This window comes from Chaetodon auriga, chromosome 2 (genome assembly GCF_051107435.1).
Source record: "Chaetodon auriga isolate fChaAug3 chromosome 2, fChaAug3.hap1, whole genome shotgun sequence".
Classification (NCBI taxonomy): domain Eukaryota; kingdom Metazoa; phylum Chordata; class Actinopteri; order Chaetodontiformes; family Chaetodontidae; genus Chaetodon; species Chaetodon auriga.
In genome coordinates, this window is record NC_135075.1 from 3,702,250 (window position 1) to 3,725,822 (window position 23,573).

General features: G+C 40.5%; 1 protein-coding gene across 1 annotated transcript in view; it reads left to right on the plus strand.

Annotated features, from left to right (window-relative positions):
• LOC143332710 (copine-9-like) overlaps positions 1–23,573 on the plus strand; it is a 159,908-nt gene that overhangs the window by 17,270 nt on the left and 119,065 nt on the right. The window contains exon 3 of the mRNA XM_076750460.1: positions 7,269–7,315. Coding sequence (XP_076606575.1) covers positions 7,269–7,315 — 47 coding nt within the window. The remainder of the gene's footprint in view (positions 1–7,268; positions 7,316–23,573) is intronic.

Consider the following 23,573-nt stretch of genomic DNA (forward strand, 5'->3'; position numbering starts at 1 on the left):
GGTTACAGATCAAAACATGTGACAAATTAAAATATTGACCTGATGGTGGTGCTTGACCAAAAGTCTTCATATCCTCAAAAATTCTTAGAATTCATCATGAACATGATAAACATGAATGTCTCACCAAATTCCTCAATATATCCAATAGTTGTCAAGACATTTCACTAAAAAACAAAAAAAGTTGACCTGACCAAAGTCATTAGTACTCATCCTCTGGGGACATGAATGCCTGTACCATCTTGCAGTTCTTGAGATATTTCAGTCTGGCTCATAGCAGTGGACTGACTGTGTGACCAAATGCCATTGCTGTCCTTAGAGCCATGCTGCTGAGGTTAAAATCATTGTAGCTCTGAACTATCGCAACAAATGTAAAATCTTTCACATAATCACAGAGCTAGAAGAAACCAATTGTGGGCCTCTTATGACCCCTTTGTTTCCCCGCTGTCTCTGCATTGTGTATGTATTAATTAGTAATTAGTTTTTTTTTTAATTGATTACATCAATGAGATTAAATCTATTTGGGAATTTGCTATATAAGTACAACATACTGACATGATAAATTCCTTAAAATAGATTTTGATTCAAAGTGGGTTTGCAAAAACAGATCTGAAGAGTACATCAAACGGCAGGTGTTCATTTCAGGCCCTTTGTATTTTGCTTTATATTTTGCTTACTTTAGTGGTGACTAAGCAAATTAGCAATAAAATGAATTGTGATGTGTTGAGTCTGAAGTCTAACCAGTTGGGAAAAACAGTAGTTTCTTGCTTTTCCCAGTTGGTTGAAGATTTGCATAAACCTGCAATGTATGGTCATCAATTTGCCCAATTAGCTCAATCAGACCTTTTTTTTTTTCCAATTGGTTAAGATTTTCTGTATGCTGTGATTGGCTGAACAGATGGGATTTAGCTAACTGGGTGTGCATGGAGCAGGAAGAGATGGAAAGTAATGCTACGGGTCCCTCAGGAGTGGTGTTACAGTAAGAGCCACTGATTTAAGTGGCACTAGTATGATAAACCACCACAAACCTCAAACTGCCTGAGAAGTGGACATAGCACTTCTAAAATAAAACAAACATTAGGGCCTCATGCTTTGTATGTGAGACTTTTGTTTGCAGCTTTTAAAACCGACTGAGATTTGTTTGATGTAACATCTCGCAAGATTTCACACTTCTGAAAACTGAGAAGTGTGGTGTTTCTGTGTGTCCTTACAGTACCTTAATCTCACAGCCCCACAACAAACTCTCACAAGTACATCTTTGTGATAGAATCCTGATTATCTAATGTCAGTCTGTAGATTTGGACGTGGTTCACGGACTCCAGATTAGAGACCGCACTTTTTCCTCTTATTTAACAATCAGTAATTTTGATAAAACTCCTGTGAAACCAAAAAGCTCAAGTAAACTTTGGGATTTTGTAAAATGTTGCTTCAAATGCAAGAAAAAAAATGTAAATGGCATCTGTAATCAGTTGTTCTGAACACAGTCATTTCAGAGGGTTTTATGGAATTAAATGCAGTGACAGGCAGGCAGAAAGCTGATTTTCCACTGTGGCTACCAGGCAGGATTAAGGATTTCTTATAATGCGCTGATGTTCATTCATGAACTGAGTTGCGATAGCCATTAAATGAAAGATTCTGACAACTATCTGGTTTATGTCCTGCCTTTTTACTCAGCTTAATAACATCATCTTTGCACGTCATTTTATAGGTGTTATTCCTTAACACAAAGTGTGGGAGATTATGTATAACTATTATTACTATTACTAGTATGTGAAATGATAGTAACTGAAAGATCAGACAGAAATTTTGCTTCACATTTGGGACACAATACGTCTGGGTTTGCTTACAGTTTGGTAGGGACGGCAGGCTAAAAAACACACACATATACACACACACTCTGCTGCACGCGGTCAGTCAGCAGGCCGGGAGTCCTTTATTGACACATCTCATAGATTAGTCTCTCTTCCTGGGCGGAGGTGGAGAACCATGATGGAGGGTAATGATTGTGTCAGAGGGGTCCTGAACTTCAAACCCTTCCTCCCCACCGGGGGAAAGAGGGAAGCTGGACTCACTGTGACCACGATGCCCCCACAGCTCTTTCATGTCCCTGGTTAGACCCCTCTATGTGACCCAGGCGTCCGGCCACAACAGGACGGGGTCGATACTTACTGATAATGTCACACAGCATTGACAGCTACTGATAAATGAGTGAAGCAGGTAGATCCTGGCCTGTAGATAACTGATGGAGTCAATAAATGGGGACATTCTGTATTGATTCTTTACAGATTGACTGACTGATAACTGACTGACTGACTATGTGTTGTAGGCCACAGGCTGGCTGATTGGTGACAACTGGTTCCTTGTAATGTAATACTCGTATGACCTCGCCAGAACTAGCTGCTTCCCAGTTTAAAGTTGGTTCCATTTGTTATAACAAAGTACAACTTTAAGTTCATGGTTAAATTTTATATTTAAAATATGTATGTAATATCAACACCAAATATAGATGATATACAGTATCACGAGACAAACATGAAATATTTAATGTCATTAAATTAAATATACAGCTGATCCATGAATTGTCCAGTGTCTTATGATTAACAGTGTAAATTATATAACACTAATTAGCATGCACCAAAGACTTGTGCCACTTTAAAGCTGCAGTAGTCAATATTCTAATATCAGCAATGGACTGAATGACTATATTTAATGTGGAAGGAGTTGCTTGTAGTGACAATCCCACAGAGAATTATCACCTTGACTGCACTTCCTTGCAGCCTTATGGAGCAGTGAGTGTCTTCAGTTCATTGTTTTGGTGTTCTGGCCTGACGCATTACTGTTTTGGTTCTGCCTCACAGAACCTCGCTGGCAGCTGCTGTCAGTGAAAGGCTATGATGATGAACCACTCTACACTACCTGCCCAGCACCAAACAGCTCACACATTTAGCTAGTCAACATAATGCGGCATTTAGTAGCTAAACAGCCAGCTCAGTGCCTCCGGAGCAGTTTGAGACCAAGAAAGAGCCACAAGGAGAATGAATATTACATGTTCAATTTGTCAGGTAGCCAGAAACAAGGCAAAAGAGGAATGGTGTTGCTGCCAGGGGTAACAGTGAAATCTGTCAGTGGCACCTCCCATCCGCTTACCTCCGTACGTCACACAAGTCCTAGCTTTGATGATGAATTAGTCCAATGTGTCATGTGCCATATCTCTCAGTCAGGTCAGGGAAATAATTTATGACTGTGACTGTCTGATGTAACCATGAAGGCAAAGGTATTGTGCAGATCTCAGCATTACTGAAATCTTAAACAAGCATATTTGTTAATGATGTGAAAATGTGTCATGTGAAAAAGTGCTCCTAAAACTGCTACCACAGTTTCCATGTTGACTGAAAATTACATCACTTGCTACTGATTGATTGGGTCTAAATAACAACCCCTCCCAAACAGAAAATGGCTGACGTGATGCCAGATTGAATAATGAAGTGAAACGGCAGTTCAGTCTCATTTTCGTGCCAGCTCTCTGTGACTTTGTATTCAAATCAGCTTGAACGGCAGCCTTTCGTTGGAAGTCAATATTCACTCTCTTTATTTTAATGGTCACATCCAAATGTTCCTGCAAAGAGTGCTGCATTTCAGGAGCACTTCATAAATCTGCAGGACTTATTATCAGCTCAACCCTATGGAGGTTTTCTATCAATAAACTGCTGTGTTGTACAGTAACGTAGATAAGATTTCCTGAGTATGTGGTTCACAGGCAGAATTACTGTTGCACATGAGCTGTCTTTTCCAAGTGGACCGAGCGGCAGCTTCCCTTCTTTACAAACATGAATATTGAAGAAATGATTGGCTGTTACATCCTGTTTGATAGTGACCCAGAGGACACCCTGATAGTTGACCTCTCTCTGAGAAAAACATCCCACTAAACTCTTCCTGCAGGCAGAGTGGGTGCCTGTGTTTACAGTCTCTGCTGGCTGAATGCAGTGGACTTCAGCTGGACCTTCATCTCTGTGGAAATGCCTGTGAGATTAGATTTGTGATTCCAACTATCATCTGCTCACATCCTTTAGGCGGGCAGCGCTGACCAGGCAAAGTTCCTTGTGATGGGTTTCTGCTCACATCGATAATCCATCACACATCTTTGCTTCCACACTAAAAAGGCTCAAACCACCATCAATTGACTGCTGCTTTGAAGTTTAGCACAGAAATATAGGATCTTATATTTTCAGAACGCTCCTGCATGAGTTCACACAACCTAGTTTCTGCAGAAAAATCATTGGTATTAGATTTTTTTTTTAAACTTACACTAAAATTACGTTAATCTCCTTCACTTGGCACTTCCTGGTCTTCTTCAGATCTTCCCAAATTAGCTGCCCTGTCTGACCTTTTATGGGAAAGTAACTGCATTTAATTAAATACTTGGAAAAGTTCCACTCTTTAGAGTACAAAACTAGTCATGAGGGCAGTTCAACTTTTCCTACTATTTGCATATTTAAAAGTATAACCATGAATGAAACATCTCATATTGAGTCATTTTGCAAAAATGCTTCTTTTCACTTTTCTCTTATCGTCCAAATTTGAACTGGTCAGTCCCACCTGTCAGGTACAACTGTTGTCCTATGGAGGCTGTAGACAGTTGTGTTGTCTCTGTCCACTTCTTTTCACCTGCGTGAGAAATGCCTGACCCTGTCCCTGAGGTTTGCCAAATTTAACTTAATAGTTAAAATTGTCTGAACATGATTATACCTACTCATGCTTAAAGGATGACAACAAATAAAGAAAGAAATAAAGAAATAAAAATCCTGAACAATTCAATAGAGAGTAATGAATGTATCCAAAAACTTTCTGTTAAAATTTTCAGTTGACATGACAGCTGAGGTTGTTGTTTCTATAGGAGCAGTTTTTACAAGTACTTAAGTTTTTTAAGTTGTACGGTGACTTCCAACAATCTGTACCGCTGTGTTCATCTCATTTCCACTCTCCAATTTTGTGGTAACTTTTCTGAGCCTGCTTTTCAAGGATGTAGCTAGGTAACTAATTAGCTTTGTAGGAAGCAGACATGTCCATTCTGAATCTTGCTCATGATCTGATTGGTCTAGATCATTAGAGGGATCATTTAAGAGCTCAGTCCATTCGTGCTTTATGTGTCCTTTCTCCATAGTGCAACATGTACCATGCATTGACAATAGACAGTACATCACACACACACACACACACACACACACACACACACACACACACACACACACCTACACACTCATGTAAGCACAAACAAACACACTTGCACACATGCACGTACACACAAACACACATTCACACACGCACACAGCGTAAATGTTTCAGGAGTGCTGTAAAGAACATACATAGTGTATGTGATTGTGATCATGATGGATGGATGCTCGCTGGTGCCATACTCTCACAACACCTCTCTCTCTCTCTCTCTCTCTCACACACACATACACACACACACACACACACACACACACACACACACACACACAGAGTCTGGTCAGTGCCCATAAATGCTTCACTTTCTCTCTTTCTACCAAATGGAATCAGTTAGCCAACCGTCTCTAAACTGTCAGCCTCTTGCCTCTTCCTGTCTGTTTCGGTATTTATTAATTTAGCTTGACCCTGTTTTTCTTTCCTCCCCATTTCTTTTTTATCCTTTGAAGAGGAGAGCAGAGAGAATTGGGGTGTACAGGTCCCAGTGGTGGCTGGGTCGTCGTGGTCGACTGGCCTTCTGTCCCGCTGAAGCAGAAACATGAGGCTTTCTCTATACTGCCTGCCATTACCATGCTCTGCTTTGATGTGGGGGAGAGGCGGGGAGAAGGAGGGGAGGGGAGGCTAGGAAAGGAGAGGAGTGAAGAGAAGAGAAGAGGACGAGATGAGAGTAGAAGAGGAAGGGAAGTAGGGAGGAGAGGAGGAATGGAGAGATGGATGAGAAAGAAGAAAAGAGGAGGAGTGAGAGAAAGAGGAGAGGAGACAAAGAAAGGAGAAGGAAGGATGAGAGGACAGGATGAGTGGAGAGGAGGAGAAGGAAGAGAGAAAGAGGGTGGAGTGGTGGGAGATGAGGGGAAAAGGAGAAGAGAGGTGGAAGGTAAGTGAAGAGGGGTAGAGGAAAGCAGAAAAAGGAGGAGGGAGTGTCAAAAGGAACAGCCTTGAGGAGTAAAAACAGAGAAGTGAAGGCAAGAACACCAGAAGAGAGAGGAATTAAATTAAATGTCACTGAACCAGAGTCTCTTCATGTTATTTCTTATTCTTCATTTTCTTTAATCTGCCAATCTCAGTGTGATCCATTCTGTTTCCAGACAGATCTGAAAATAGATTGTACAAACTGCACAATATCCAAACAATATTCATTCCTGAAACTCATTTTAGAGCAGCAGCAGTAGGAGGGTGATACAGGAAGAGGAGCACTGTTTAATGGAAGTGATGCACTGCTTTTAACCTTGAGGAGGCCTGAAGAGTCCCTGAGTGTTTGGATAGCCAACTGAGCTGTCAGCTGAAGCACAGCAGCCTGATGCTGAAAGCTCCTGTACTCTGTGTGTGTGTGTGTGTGTGTGTGTGTGTGTGTGTGTGTGTGTGTGTGTGTGTACAAGCAGGAGCTAAATGGTGCCCACATGCTGCTCCTGCATGCTTTATAACCTCTTCTTTTTAAGAGGCATTTCTTGTTTTGTGTAATTTAGTCTCTATCTTTGGCACCAAGAGATTCTTGTGGTGTTAGGGTTAGGGTTAGGGAACTAACCTCTTTTATGGAACTGCTAGATAACTAAATCACCTGTCAGTCAATCAGAGGGTATATACATTGATGTATGATTTTGTTTTCAATAAATGAGTCAACTTCCTGCAACAAAGCACTGGAGGGGATTCATTATCTATTCATGGCTGTATCTTTGATGGTGGTTTTTAACATATTTGTCTACTTTCTTACCATAGAGTTTTAATACCTCATGCATTCAATAACTTCATTTCACTTATTATTTAAATTGGGGTTTTACCTTATCGCCTTACCTTATTACTGATCTGCAGCAATACAATTTCCTCTAAGGCACACTCAAAGTTTAATCTTTGGTTTTGCAACTCTCATTTAGAGAGGATGATCATCCAAGGAAGGACACTTTTGCAAGCAATTTAGCTGCTGTACTGTGGTGCTGTACCTGTGATTATTATGCATTCATATTGTATGATTTTGAGAATTTTAGTTGCCTTGAAATTTACAAAGGGCTATAGTAACTCTAAAACATGAACCTGTTTCTTTCTCTTCTCAGTGGTGGTGTTGTATGTACAAGGCCTGGGGACCAAGGAATGGAGAGAGGTGAGGGAAATGTCTTTATATCCAGAGTCCAGATGAAATGCTTTTCTTTTCAGCTTTTCAAGATTAAACTAATGACTGGGCCAATCAGAAAATGTATGTTTTCTGAAAGTTCCGTTTGCAACTGACAAAAAGTGAGGTGGTTCTGACAGTCTGCCGTAAATGGACTTGCTGTCTTCTATTATGCACGGCTAAACTCAGTTAACAGTGAGCACCGTCACCTGTTGTTTGTCCGTATGCAAGATCTTAAGGTAAGTATGTGGAGGTCAGTGGTCATGTGATAAGTAGTAATGGTACCATTTGAAGTAGAAGTACTGACACCGTAACAGTGCAAGCTTTCATTTTCACAGCAGTGGTCTGTAGTAGTGTTTGCTGAAGGAACGGTTGTTTCTCTATTTTCTTAAGACCTTTTCACAATTGTGTTTCCTTTTGTCCACTGTTGATCAGTACAATATTATGTCAACCTGTGCGTCTTAACTTATACTTTTCACAGCTGAATAGCTGTGAGGGTCTGCATAATGCCATGTTCGTCATCCTCCCAGGGCCATGAAGGTCCCGCAAGCATCTCTGTACAGTCCAAAATATATGACCGTGCAGACATATGCACATGTGAACATGTGCAAACACGTAATGCATTACAAACAAAACTGTGTGTTTTTGGAGCATATCCAGCCACTAGCCATAAAGCACATGACATGAAATATCAGAACTGTCCCCAAGTGGGGACAGTTAATGAACTTAAATCTGATTGATTGTTAAACTGCAGTTATTAATATTTTAGATTAACAATGGATCAAATGTGTAACGTTGTGACAAACCTACAGAATTATCACCAATTCTGCAGTTTCCCTCAGTTCTGCTGTCTCTCAGCTCATTGTTTCAGTTTGTGCATCCTGCAACTTTACTTTCTTGTTCAGTTTCACGACTCTCATTCAACTCGTTTCCAATGGCAACTGGCAGCTGTTTTCATTGACAAAGCTCTGATGAACCTCCACCACCTGCCAATCACGAAATGGCTGGCAAAGCTAACAAATAGCTGGTAAATATAGTGCAGCATTTAGCAACTAAGGAGCCAGATATCTTACTCACGAATTGGTGGAGACTAAAAGTGAGCTAAAAGAGAGAGAATATTAGTCTTCTTCAGATTTGTCAGGTGGCCTGAAACACAACTTCAAATTACTGCTAGTGTTGCTCTGTGTTTGCACTTTATGCAAATAGGCAACACAATTATGAACACATTAGCCATGACAACTGTAAGGCCATGATAAGCCAACCTGTGTATGATGTTGTTTTTTTTTTCACAGTTTTTTCAAAATCTATTATACTGTGGATTTTGACATTGTTTTAAAATACTCTCTAATATTAAGCCAGATGAGCTTCAGTTGAAATGATTTAAAGACTACAACCTCCTACAGTCTACATCCAACTTCACATCTCTCGTAATGCTTTGCCCGTGGTGCAGCATGAAGTATTGTTACATATTATTTGAACAATCACATGTCACATGCTTAGAAATACAAACTACTCACTGGGAAAGCCCCTTTACACATCAGCCTCCCTTTGGTGGTTATGAAGAAAAGGCCTGAAGAACTGTTCATAAACCGTAAACAAAATATATAATCACATGTATGAGACATGTGTTTTGTGTTTTAATTAAGGCTTGATATTAAATCAAAAACTGTTCTTTTAAATGCTTTTGTATATTGACAATTATGTATAGGAAAGCAGAAGAAGCAGAAGGACACTGAAGGCAATGCTGAAACAAAACGTAGTCACTCAACAAAATGACATCCTTACAGCGACATCCTTACAAAACAAGGCCGAGCTTGAAAATACCAGCAATCCTTTAAAAAGTGTTTCTCATTCTCAGCACATTTGTGATAACCCAAACAAACTGACATGTAAAAAATGGCTGGTGTTTTCCTCCAGTAAGGTCAGAACTAAAGAGAGTCTAAGCTGGCGTGGAGCAAGATGTGCTGTGACGGTCACACTGATCAGAGTGTTTTATAGCAAACAGAATGTAATAAAAACTAAGCCCTTCTGTGAAGCCTGAGTGGCCAAATATAGGAATTCATAAAATGGAAAATCATGAGAGACGTGTTGGGTGCTTGGCCCTGGAACACTGTGGCTGAGTAAAGATAGAAAACCTCATCTCATCTCTCTCTCTCCTCTGCCTCGGTGTCTCACTCTCTGCTTTACAGTAATTTGTGCTTTGTTCTATCAAAGAAAATCAGGCTCACCTCAGTGGGGATCCAAACACATAGATCTCAGTGAGGCTCAATCAGTCGCACAGGGAGAGGATGGACACATTCAGCAGAGCTGGATACACACACACACACACACACACACACACACACACACACACACACACATACACACACACATTGTAAAGCGTTGGTCAATAGAACATTATGGATCAGTTTGCAGGTAAATGGCGCTGAAACTGGAACACTGAGTCATTTTAAACATGTGAAAGGCTGTAAAAGAGACAGAATGACAGATTTATCTGAGGATGAATCTATCGGGCATCTGCTTTTTGAAAAATGTAACTACTGTGCAATTTAGATTATTGTGAACAGAAAAGAATACTCTGCTGGTGTTTATATGAAAAACACTGATGTTGATAACATCATTTTGAGTTATAATTATCATTGTGTCAAAAGAGAGTTTTGTTTCACATGACTTGAGCTCTTTCCTCCTGGCAAGTATTGTAAGCAGAGGAAATATTTTTTATAACTAAAATGTTACTATTTAAGGAGGAGATGGCTAGTTCTAGTTCTAGTCTAATTCTATCTGCATTCTGAACAAACTGTAAATGATTCAGAGCAGCTGGACTGAATAAAATGTGTAATTCAAGCCAAGAGAATGAATTAATAGTTCAAGATCTTTAACTCACTAACATGCTGGTCAAAAGTCATATACTGATCAAAGATGATACATTCTTAGCGGCAGATTTGGTATTTGAGTGAAAGGGAGGAAGGTGGAGGAACTTAAGAGACCATTTTAAAGCTGGACCAGAAATGCCAACGTAGTTATGCAACCTATCGAGTAAAATGGCACGGTGGATGGTGTCAAAGGCAGCAGTCAAATCCAGCAGGATGAGAAAGGAGCATTCACCTTTGTTTTCATGCACAAGAATATCATTGGTGAAGTAGTGTCAGTACTTGGGATTAAAGCTGGATTGAAATTTGTCAAAGACTTTTTGACCCTCAACCAACTTCAGGAATTGGTCAGGGACAATTTTTTCAAGGATTCTGGATAAAAAGGGTAGTTTGAAGATTGGTCTGTGATCTCTAACTGGGCTGGGTCTATAGAGGGATTGAAAATTGAGAGCAAGCTGGGACCTAAGATAGGAAAGATGGAATTTAGGAAATTTGTAGAAGGAGGGATGCATATGAGCTGCACTGTTCATAAGGATCTGCAGGGAGACAGGAGCAAATTCAGACAGTAAAGTGTGACGGCTGAACGTGTGGATGGTAAAACAGTCAGTAGAAAACTGGACCTCAGACCATCGATCTTGCCTACAAAAAATAAAAACGAGGCTGGAATGACAGGAGGAGAAGGATTTATAAACTGCTAAACAGTGCTGATCAGGAACATTGGATTGTGTTTATTACTATTGATCAAGCTAGAAAAGTAGGCAGCTGCCACATCTTTAATAGTCTGATTCAGTTTAAGCAGTAGCCCCTTGAAGGTCATGACTTTCAAGATCAAATTGTCCATCTACATATGACCCTCCCTCCTCTCTGTTCTCTTCTTTGTTGTCTGATATTGTTGTTGATCTAAGGGGTTTATTAATAACTGGGACAGCCCTGGAGTGGAAGCATCAAGGGCTAATGTACACAAATCATTAAACCAACTTACTTGGTAATTAACACTGTGAAGTGAGGAAGACAATTGGCCAGATTAGAAAAGTAGCTGGAAAATGTAGCGGCAGACTGCTCATTAAAGATGCAAGAGCAGATTGTATGTTTCTGGGTTACTGTAGATAGCAAGGGTGCATCATTAAGGAATTCAGAGACACCAAGAGTAAAAACTAAGTCAAGGGTGTGTCCGTGGTTTTGTGTAGGTCCAGAGACATGGTGCATGGCATTAAAAGATTTAGATATGTTTACAAATCTGTGGCAAATGAGTTGGAAGTGTTGTCAGTATGAATGTTAAAGTCACCAACTATAATGGGTCTATCAAATTTAAGCATAAGAGAGGAATTAATTGAGAAAACCTATATTTGAGTTGGGACGTTGATAAATTACTACACAACAAACTGGGTTATCAGACACAATTTTCAAAGATAAAATTTCAAAACTGGTAAAAGAATCAAAACTGAAAGGAATACAAGTAAGAGGAATCTTAAAAACAGGTGCACTACCCCCACCATGGGCAGATGATGCATTTAACTGGGTGGTAAAGAATAGGAAATCTACTGTAATGGATGTAATTAGATCTTTGAGGATCTTTATTCGACACAGACTGAGATTTTAAAGAGCAAAGACAACTGGAATAAGGCTGGACTCGAATTACTACAGCAGACTTTAATCAGATGACCTGACCTAGCAGTTGAAAACACAGAATGTAAAGGGTAGTGATTATTAGATCAAGGTGTAATCCTAACAGGAATACTGTATGAGGCATGAGCATCCACAAGGCACACAAAATCTGCTTTGAGGATCTCTCATCTTTCTTTTTTTTTTAAGTCATTTATGCTGATGCGGATGACGACTGCAGAGTAGTGACTTTTAAGCAGTGGATGTAATGATACAGAGGCCAGGTTTGGCCACAACGTACTGCCACATGCTGGACCATAGATGTATTGACAATAAGCACCACAGATAGGTGGAGCAGCAGCAGCAGCCAAGCTGGAGGACCCCGTGGAGGAGGTCTGTGGTACTCCAGCAGATGGTTCAAAAGAGTGGTGGACTGGACAGGCAGCCCCTGGCAGTGCTGGAAGAAGAGGGCAGCCAGTTCGAGGCAAGGTCCATGACAGCGGGGGTGTCACCAACTACCTTGAGAAGGGGAAATCTGGCAGAAGACGGTTGCCCAGCTGGTGCCTGAGTGGAGAACGCTGTCCATCCTCATTGTCCAGCGCTTGGAATTTATTGTTCAGCTGAAGAGTTTCAGATGGGAAGGGGGGGAGGGAGCGTTTAATGTGAAATGATTAATGTTTTTCTTAAGAAGCATTTTGTTATTGGTACAAGTATGTAATACCTTGTCATCATTACAGCCTCTGTAATCCTTCTCCAGTATACAAGCTTTTTGTTCTTCTTCATATCAAATTTGTTACTCCTTTCTTTTAGTCTAGGTCACCAGGTTACCTATTTCCAGCTTGACTGACAGTGAATGACTAAAACTGATTCCTGCTGTACTCATTGAGGCAGTACACCTTTTTAACTTCAGAGTGTGTTGCTGAGAAAATATTAGGTTGCTTGGAGCGATAGCGCAGTAATCCTATCACAGATTTAGAAACTGTGCAGGATAAACGCTCAAGCTTCCATCTAAGCAAAGACATCACAGTTGGAAAATATCATAAAATGCCTCTCGCTTCTGTGAGAAGATAAAAGTTTATCTGGGAGGACCCTAAACTTTATTTTCCTCACTGCCTCTATCTCAGCAGCGAGCCAAAGCTTTTCTCCTCTTGCTGTGGAGTTTCCGGGGCATTTTGCTGTTGATTACAGCAGCAACAGAGGCACATGGTTTGGCTGTGAATGTATTTTCCGCTGCTCTTTATTTTTATAAATCTGGACTGATTGAAGAGCAGAGGAGCTTTCGTCAAGCTTGGGTTTGCTACGTTGGAGTGCAGCCACCGTTGGAGGACTTCCATATGGTTCCAGGTCCCACTGAGCTGCCTACTACCTCCTCTTACAGTCTCCTTGGACAGTAGTATAGCTGTCTGTCAACAGACAATGGGAAAAAAGCAGCCTCCCTGTGACACGTGTATTGTCACTGCCTTGTAGTGCGTGGGCTGTTTGAGCACACTGGTAAATTTGGCTCCAGGCATTTCTTGATGCAATTTGCAGAAATCTAATTCTCACAATAATGTGGAGAAAAAATAATTACAGCTTTGCCAGAAACAAACTATCTAGATCTTTTTAGTGGGTGACAGAGAAGCAACTGCACAGAAAACTTACTAAACAAAAGGAGTAGCTGTCTAAAACCGAGCTTATTAAAAGATACATACTTGTCAGTGTGTTTGTGAGCGAGACAGGGAGACAGCTCATAATACATTATGTGAAACCAGTCTCCTACTCTACCTCTTGCCTTTGTCAGCATTACCCAAAATATATAATATGGTACTCCTTTCTTTTCATTCATTTTAGAAATCATTTTACTTGTTAATTTGCGGAAGCAGTGCTGTCTTAGAATTCATTTTCTCTCATACAGGCTATTTCAAACTTTCACCCACTGAAAATCAAGATCAGTCAGTGTCTTCTCCTGTGAATGACCAGATAGGTGAGCAGTGTTGATGTTTACACGGCCTCTTGCTTTTATCAGTAAATAATAAACCCAGAGAAATTTGAACTTTGAGGCATTTCGTAACAGGGCTCCCGTGCTACTTGTTGGGAAAGGGACAGAGCTCGCCTGAGACATATACAAACTAAACAGCTGGTCGGGGCCTCATAGCCACAAGGGCCCCCAGACAAACTGAAAATGTAAAACTCTCTCTGGGTCACATGGGCACTGCTTTGTACAACTAACAATTAATTTGTGACAGTTTTAAGGTAAAACTTGAGCTAGTTGTGTTAGGGTTAGGACATGATGATGATAGCTGTATTTCAGCTTGAGTAAATACAACTGTGTCAAAACAGACCAATGGTACTCTGTATTCTTAACTCAATATTGTGTAAGTTTCACGTAAGGTTTTAGCACAGGGATATTTAGTGGGTAAAATGTTCCATTGAGCTGCAGGAGCATTTTAGTTTCTTCTAGCTCATTGTCTTGGTTGTATAGCGAGCTAACTCCACTCTTATCAACCTTTTATTATAACATTTCCAAAGTTTAAGGCTATGGCTAAAGGGACATTGTGGATTTTTGAGAATTATCAGGCAAAGTTTTTATGAGTAGGTCCAAATTTTGCGTGTTCCTGTGCACACAAACAAGAACAACAAGAGCGACAGGTAACATAATACTGTCAGTGGTATCATGCAGTTCCACCAGTCTGCAGATGAAAGCTACATATCAAGAACTGCAGAAATGTGCCAAGTAAACATAAATAGAAACAATGCAGGATTCAAGATTTTCAAAAAATGTTTTGAGGGAAGGAAAGGCATTCGGCATATTTGAATTTTTCATACCACTTTCTACTTCTCTGCTACATGTTAGAGGGAAACGCTGTACTTTTCACTTCACTACATTTATCTTACAGCTTTCGATATTACCAAACACTATCCAACAATACAAGTACAGCTGAAACAATGGAGATGATAGTCAGTGGATTAATCCAAAAGGAAAGTAATCACAAGCTGCAGTCCTAAAGAATACAGGTCAAAATGAGCTGAGTGTGGTATTGGTACTTTTACCTAAGTAAAGGATCTAAATACTTCACTACTCATGGTTTAAAGAAACCCAGGTCTTTAAGAGAGGCACTGAAATGGAGCATTTCAGACAGAGGGTGAATAAAGTGCTGCAGCAAAAATGATGCGGTTTTGAGTATTAAAGCATATAAACATTTTGTAGTAGAAAAAAATGCCATCCCTGTCCACTGAGGACATTTGAGAGATTTTGACAAATAGCCGATCAAATCTGTGCATATGTAGTCACAGTAAATGTGTGTTCAGACTTAATGTGAAACAAATTTTAATCCACATCATTCATGTAAATTTAGCACCTGGAGCACCTATTTTTGCTGGCCGTGTTTATTTGCCTCAAGGTGTTTATAAGGTTTTGGATATTTGCAGTGGTAGGTGTTATTGGATCCTTCTTTGGGCACCCAGAAGGCTTGGTCTTTCAATAAGTTATTTTACTATAATATGGTACAGGTTTAAGTGTTTCCAGCAGACACAGCTGCCTCTCTCTCTTTTGCTTCATTAGCTCATTTCTGACAGTGCCTGACTGCCAACCTAACCTGCTCCCTCAGGAGGCACACAGCCATGTTAACCTACTTTTTCAACAACTTTTGCGGAATAAGAATAATAATGATCCTATCCCCATTTCAACTGACATTTTGTGTCCACATTGTGGTTGTTACATGCATATCTGGATCCCTGCTCTGTTGGGACAAAGTCCCTCTCCCTCTCTCCTTTCTCTCTGTCTACTTTCTCCTTGTAGATTCAGTTCAGATTCATTTAAGATGCAGAACACTCAACTTGAGAGAAAAGCTGCTCTGATTGCCTCAGTGCTGTCCGCATGTTTTCCTGCTCACAGTACAGTGCTACTGGGAAGCATGCATGCACACATATGCAATTTAATGCATTGTCTTGTGCTGGAAACCCCCAAGCTTCATTTTACAAATCAGGCATAGAGAGAATGGGTCCTCTGGAGTAGATGCTTCTCTACAACTGTGTTGCGTCATGTTTTATTGAACATGACGCAAATCAACAGTGTGCAAAGACAATGGGCACATATCCTTGGGCACTCAGTCTTTTTGTTGATGACTTTGCAGCAGCCTGGTGTAAAATATTTTTCCTGTTGCTTTTACTGCACAAAAATATAAAAATCAGAATTTGAATAAATATACGCCTAACAGTAGTACATAGGAAAAGCTGATCTCTAAATAAATGTACTCGGGGTTAGGATTTTTTTTTTTTAGGCATCACTAGGAACACAATATTAGATGTAATTCTCTTCTTCATAGGGCTGTAGAATGACATACACAGTAGAAGTGCATGGTTTGTGGTTTAGCTGTGTGTTGTGCTTGTTTTGTTGGCTGAATCACCCTCTAAAGGTGCATTCAGACAAAGGACATTTCGGAGGTGTGCGACTGCATTTTAAGTCAATGCAAAGACGCAAAAAGAGTTTTCTCTGGGAGAGAACTGAGGCAAAGACCATGCAAGTTTAAACAATTCTCATGGATGTACACAGACAAGAGGAAACTGGAGGTAATGAAGACCAGTTGTAGTTGTGGGATCAGTCACAGGCTGAGTGTGTTTCTTCACCTGAGCTTTCCATTTTTTTCCATTACATCATCTTGTCGTCTTCTCCTGCAATGGTTTGATGGCACGCAACTGGAATGGAATGTTTGCACAACAACAGTGGCTGGAAACACACATTTGCATTTTCGTTTGCTGATTTTCTGCACATTCAGTTAAAATTTGCACTACATTTGGTTGGAAACTCTTGTTCCATATTAATTTGTCTTTAACAGTTAGTAGTTACATGGCCTTGTTCTCACTAAGCTCTTTCATTCATTCATTCATCTTGCTGGAGCCTATCCCAGCTGTCAACAGGCGAATGCAGGGCAGCATATAGAGACAGACAACCATTCACGCTCACACTCACACCTAAGGACTATTTTACCAATTGAATTAAATTTTTGGTCTGTGTGGGAGACAACCCACACATGCACAGGAAGAACATGCAAACTTCACACGGAAAGGCCTTGCCCGACCCGGGCATCGAACCGGCGACCTTCTTGCTGTGAGGCACGCACACTACCTGCTGCGCCACCACCCTCACTATGCTAAGAAAGAAGAGTTAGTTAGTTATTAGTTCATTATATGGACAATCACATAATTGAAATAGTCAAAGACAGACACAGATCGCCATAGAAAGAGAGAAATTAGACAACTTCTGCATTTCTCTTTATATCATTATTTCAGTAATAGCGTATGACAGTTAAAACCAATTCAGAGACAGCAACAGAATATTGTAGTAAATGTCTGTAAAGTGCACTTCACATAAGTTCTTTAGCTCCACAAAAAAACAACAACATGGCAGTGTATATCTACTAAGGGCTATAAGAATTAAGTTGTAACATTGTTTGCATTATGTTATGTTTACATTGGCGCTATATCAGATGGTGCAACCCTGTGTTGTTGCTGTTAGCACAATTAGATTTACAATTAGTCATTTGGCAGACGCTTATTATTCACAAGCGACGTATATATGTATTCAACACTGATGGCACAGCATCGGGGGCAGCTTTTGGGGTTCAGTATCTTGCCCAAGGATACTTCGGCACGTGGACTCCTGATTGGCAGACAACCGCTTTACCTCCTGAGCCACAGCCACCCCTAAGTAGCACGTAAACTCTGTCCTAAGTTTGAAATTACGTTCAAACTAGGCTACAGCAACCCATTGCTGGAGTGAACCCCAAGAGAGTGAAAGCATGTATATACTGTCTTGCCATGTTGGTGTCGATTAAAGGTGAATAAAGAAGAATATTCAAAGAGAAATTGTAGCCCGATTATTACCCATCGACCAGAGGGACTAGAGAACATGACCAACTAAAAAAAGAGGGTTACACACTGGTGCCAGCGGTGTTGTGCTTCAACTTCGACTTAATTAGCCAAGGTGTTCAACTCGCTTACGCCCAGCAGGCATGATTAAAAAGCAGCTGCACTCGATAGGTGCACTCTGTGAGTTTCTTTCACCTAGCTGTATCTGGACTGTTGAATAATTGTCCTAACAGTTGCTAAAGAGACAAGCAGACTGAACATTTTTTGCACAGCAGTTTAAGTTGGACAGTACTTCCAGCATGTCGCTACAGTCATTAGTGGAAGTGCCCTGCACCTACATCTTAGTGGTGACAATTCATATTCACCATAGAGAGGCTGTGATCACTGCAGCTCACCTACCCTTTTCTCAACACTTGGGACTCACAAAGCAGTCGTACTGTGTTGTTATCAGACATATTAACATTTAGAAAGTCTGAATAAGAGATCTAGAACCTGTTCAGAATCTGAGAATCACTCCAAACTGTCAAAGTCTTTGCATGAAGTATAATTGTTTGGACCTGAGATGTCACACGATTGTTACATTTCAGAACCAGATTAGTTGGCCATTAAGACTGTGGCCTTTTTAAAATAGAAACACCTTATCGTGGTTCAAGGACCCACTACTAAGAAATACTGTGAACTCCAACAGTAAATCTGCCACTGTTATTACTGTAAACTGAATATGTACAGCGTAAGAATGGGAAGTCCAGCAACATTACCAACGGGGGGGGACAGGGCTTAGCTAAGGGTCCTATGCCTGCAAATACTTTAATTAACAAGGTTGATCTATGCATCATTTTTGTCAAAACCTCAACATTTGAGGGGACTAACTGACAAGTTGGTTCTGTCCCTTATTTCTATAATTCATGTAACAAGCTGTTGATGATATATTCATGTAAACTGTCAAAATGCACAGTTTGGATGTCACAGAGGGAAAGTGGTTAGCACTGTTGCTGCACAAAAACAAGCTGCTGGATTTAAATCCCAGCCCTGGACTTCCTCTGGGTGCTTCAGTTTCATTCCAAAGACCAAAGACAGGCATACTTTATTAGGGTAGCTGGGAGCTCTACATTACTGGCATATCCTCCAGTCACCCATGACCCTGTGTAGGAACCCTGTTTTAGGCATGGAAATTGACGGTTCTCCTCTCATATGTTTGGCATTTATCATTTTCCTTTTGAAATGACAATTTATTTCATTAGTGGTGAAGGTTTGTTGACAGTATGTTGGAATTTCGTGTAAGCTGTTTTTATTGCACCACACCATCCGCCATACTTGTCAACACTGGAATCTGAAAATAAGGGAAATGCCCAGTACCAGTCCACCACCCTTAGCGCTGTCCACATACACCTTACAGTTAGACAAGGGTACACACAGTGAGTCCTAAAATCTCCACAAGGCAAACACTTGCTTCAAAATATCAAAGCAACAGTTGAGTTAACTAGTTCCTTCATTAAGTGACTACAGTTAGGTAGTCAGAATCAGATACCTGGCGGCACGGTGGTGCAGCAGGTAGTGCGCGTGCCTCACAGCAAGGAGGTCGCTGGTTCTGTGTGAAGTTTGCATGTTCTTCCCGTGCATGCGTGGGTTCTCTCCGGGCACTCCAGCTTCCTCCCACAGACCAAAAATATGCTCATTAGGTTAATTGGTGACTCTAAATTGTCCATAGGTGTGAGTGTGAGTGTGAATGGTTGTCTGTCTGTGTGTCTGTCTATGTTGCCCTGCGATCGGCTGGCGACTGGTTCAGGGTGTACCCCGCCTCTCGCCCATTGCTAGCTGGGATAGGCTCCAGCCCCCCGCAACCCCGAAAGGAATACGTGGGTATAGAAAATGAATGAATGAATGAATCAGATACCTGTTTGAAAGTGAAATGCTGTGATCATTCCTGCATTATATCAATGAATTCTGCACTTAGTTTATTCATGTATTACGTGAAGAACATGTGCACATCACTTATTATGATTCAGTTCTGATTTTGAGAGATGCAACTGGCAAGTCAGATAATTGGTGTTAGAGAATGATGATGAAAAGGGGTGGCAGACAGTTTAAACTCAGTCAATTACAACTAATGTTCTACATGCCCCCACCTGTTTTACCAGAAGGGAATGTAACAGACACATCAAGTAGGTGGTTATGTCCTCAACATTTTATTTTTATCATTATTATTATTAAATAGGTGGAGAGCGGGAGAGAAGAGTGAGATGCAAGAGAATTCCAGGAAAAACTAGAGGGATGACAGGTCTGAAAACAACAAAGGTCGCTGGCTTCGGTCTCAACCCCTAAGCTACAGGGACACCCTAGAAATGTGAATTCAACCTTAAGTGAAAGCAAACATCTGGGTTCTGTTCCAGACAGAACAGACAGCCTCCTTCAAAATCCCAATTAGGTTTCTGACTTCACTCATAACTAAAAATCTAGTCTTGGAAGCACAGACGGGGACCAGGAATTCAATTTTTGCTGGGCCTTGCCGAGGTTAATACTGTTGCCTTCCTTTGGCAGCTTCTTAATGGTAGTCTCACTAAAGACTTTTGACTTTAGACTAGACTTTAGACTTCAGACCGCTTCTTTATTGAATTTGGGAAATTATTTTGTTAAAAATTTAAATTTTTAAATTTGTTTCTTAAACATTTCAACGCCGAAATCGCTTATTATTTACCTGCGATGTGTATACTGCTCAGATCGAGAAAAATGAAACATAGTATCCTGTTTATTTTTTGCTGTGGATTGTGTAGACCAATACATCGTGCCTTGAGAAAACTGACATTTTAATTCTATTTAAGGAAATACCAGCTTTGGATGATCTGTGTAGATGATTATTTGTATGTGTTGATTGCAGGGAAAAAGAGAGAGAAAGATCGACTGCAGAGTGAGTTAGATTGATTTTCAACAAGAGAGAGAGCGGTGCACTGCTGTGTTTTCAAGGCAATCCAGTGACAATCATGTCAGGCAGCAATTTTCAGCTCCACCTCCCATCTTGCCTCCATTGTTTTCTAGGTTCTTCTAGTCTCAATGGGAAATGTATTTGCAGCTATGGAATTAGGCACTGACTGTATGTGCATTCTAAACCACTGATAGATGGATTGATTGATCTGATGCATTGCTATTCCCAATATTGAACGCTGGGTGAAACCCTGATTAATAAAAATGCATGAAAAACCAAAACCACCCACGACGTTGGTGTTCCCTGCTTGAACACAGAACAGAATCTTCATATATTTACATATGAACAGTAGTTTTTTTAAAAACCTAATTGCTGTTGCTTATTCAATATTTGTGCTTTTTAGCAGCCTTTGACAAATGTCACGCTTGACAAAAGAAGTGAGTAGCTAGTCCTGCTTTAACAATTTGACAGTTTTGAGACAGCAGAGATTACAGTTAGAGAGCTGAATGACTGTAGGAGAAGGCGTTGGTGAGTTTTATGGACATGGATGAAGCGATGGTGCGAGGCGGCTGTACTCAGTTTTTTCAGTTGCACTCAGTTATTTAAAACCACAGTGGTTTCAATTTCTTAGAGCAACTGGTGTAGTGGAGCCTATCTGTCTTAGAACATGGAAAGCAAACCTCAGGAACATGTTTCATTTCTTTGGACAGGTCAATGACAGAAATGCTGAGTGAGTGATTCCACTGAGTTACAGAAGCTAGTAGAACAGGGGCTAGTCCAGATGTGAAGTCATGATTTGGGCTCTCTGTTAGTGGAATTCAATATGGCAATGTGCAGCCTGAGTGGATCTTAGAATATTTTTACAAAAACTTTAAAATACATTTAAAACAACATCATGCATCTGAGGCCTTCAACCTCCACCTTCAACCACATCTGCCGCCCTCCCAGTGGGGCAGCATGGCCTGGCATTGTGGATGCTGCTGGAATTATGTCCATACTTAGAGAAACATTTGACAGCAACCATTGCTGGAGCACAAATGTGGAGAAAGGACTCCTGTGTTTTGCACACTGAAGGGCATGCATTTAGATTTTTTTCTTCTTCTCTGTCATGGTACGTGGCACACATTTTGATTTGTCACTGGAAGAAAAGCACCAGTGCTGTCAACAACCTTAATGGCTTGGTTCCATTTAAGCATCACAGCAAGCCATGACTGAGCCAGCATGAACAATGCATGTGTCCAGGAACTGACACATAAGTAAAGGGATTAGGCAGTTATTAACACTGTTAAATACTGCTCATGTGTTTGACATGTCAAAATGTTTTCAGTTTAGAAAAAATATGTTGAAACTGTCCATCTATTTTTCTTCTTCTTCTTCTTTTTTTTTTAGTACAAGGGCTTATTTTTTAATAATCGGGACTAATGAAGTTTATTTTTTTGCAAAATGGAATTTGTAATATAATCAAATCCATATCTATTTTTAGTTTTTATTTATTTATTCTTTTGTGTTCCCCTGCTCTTTCCTTTCCTCTTTGTTTCAAAGTAACAAACCAAAACAAAAGCCAAACATGTTTGGCAGTTTTTTGGAACCATTTCTGAAAAATGTAGTCCTTGCAGGGGTACTTGTTTTTATTATTATTATTTATGGGCAGCATTTGGTATGGTTTTCCTATATGCTACTGTCACTGCTGGATCAAAAGATCATGATGCAACCGTGAGCAAGGGGGTCTGCCCCGCTCCACCCTCTCCCCCACTCTTAAATACAGCCTCTCTATGTCCCATCCCTCGATGCACGTCAGGGCACTTCCACTGTGAAGCCAGGGAACAGTTAACAAGTAAATATGAAACAAAGGGCTCTGTTTTAGGGATCAGTGGAGCTGCGGGTGCCACTGCTGGGTGTTTTGGCAGCTGTCAGCAGAGCAGTGGTGGCACGAAGTCTTTAAGTTTCTGTCCTTGCCCCAGAGCTGCTACACTGTAGAGGGGGTGGAGGCTTTCTCTGTGAGTGTGCTCTACAGTATGTGGGTGTTTGATCCTCCTTCCGCCTGGCATTAACATACAGGTGTGTGTCATATCTGCATAGTATTATGAGATGGTTTACAGAGCTTACAAGAATAGTTGACATTGAAATGCTTCTGGTAGCATACAGATCAACATTGGATTTATATTTCCGCCACTTTCCAAGACAATAACACTTCACTGTCTTTTGTAATTTTATATATTGTTTAAAAGCTGACAGTGACTACCTCTGCTAAATATCAAAAGCATCAAAGAGATCATGTACGTTAGGTACATGGACATCTGGAGCTCCCTTTAGTCCATCCTCACAAACTGCATGAAGTCCTAATCAAAAAGGCTTAATCCCTCTAAACATCCTTAATGTCCATTTGATTGTCTTAAGTAGGAGTCACCAACCTGTCGATCTTAACTGACTTCCAAGTCAATTACAAAGCATTCCAGTTGAAAGGTTATTTGCTCCTTTTCAAAGAATGCTGTCCTGGACCCACAGTGGGACTGCTTTCAAACATAATTCATCAAGTTACCTCTTAAAATTACACCTCCTCCTTTCTAATAAAAAAAATCAATTCTCTAAATAGGCAAACATTGTTCATTTCAAAAGTACTCAACTAGTGGACACAAGGTGTCTCCTACTTCACTGAGAAGTCCATTCTCAGTTTATGTGATCAGAAGACTTCAAGTTTACACATCACACTTGTGTAAGCGGCATACTGGACCATAGTTGGCTTCGTAGTAAAGCTGTAGCTGTACTGTGGTAAATGTGCTGGTATGTATTTAAGGTGAGCACAGAGAAGCTTTCCTCATTCAGCAGATGAATGTGAAATCATCAGCATCATTCTGCAAAGTGGTGTTTTGTGTATTGATTTAAGATTAAACAAAGCACATTATTGATTCATTTCTAACAGACCATTACCGACTAAAGGCACAAACATTGGCACTGAGAAGGAAGCCATGGACTGTATCATCAACCATCCAGCTTAACAGTCTATGCCAAT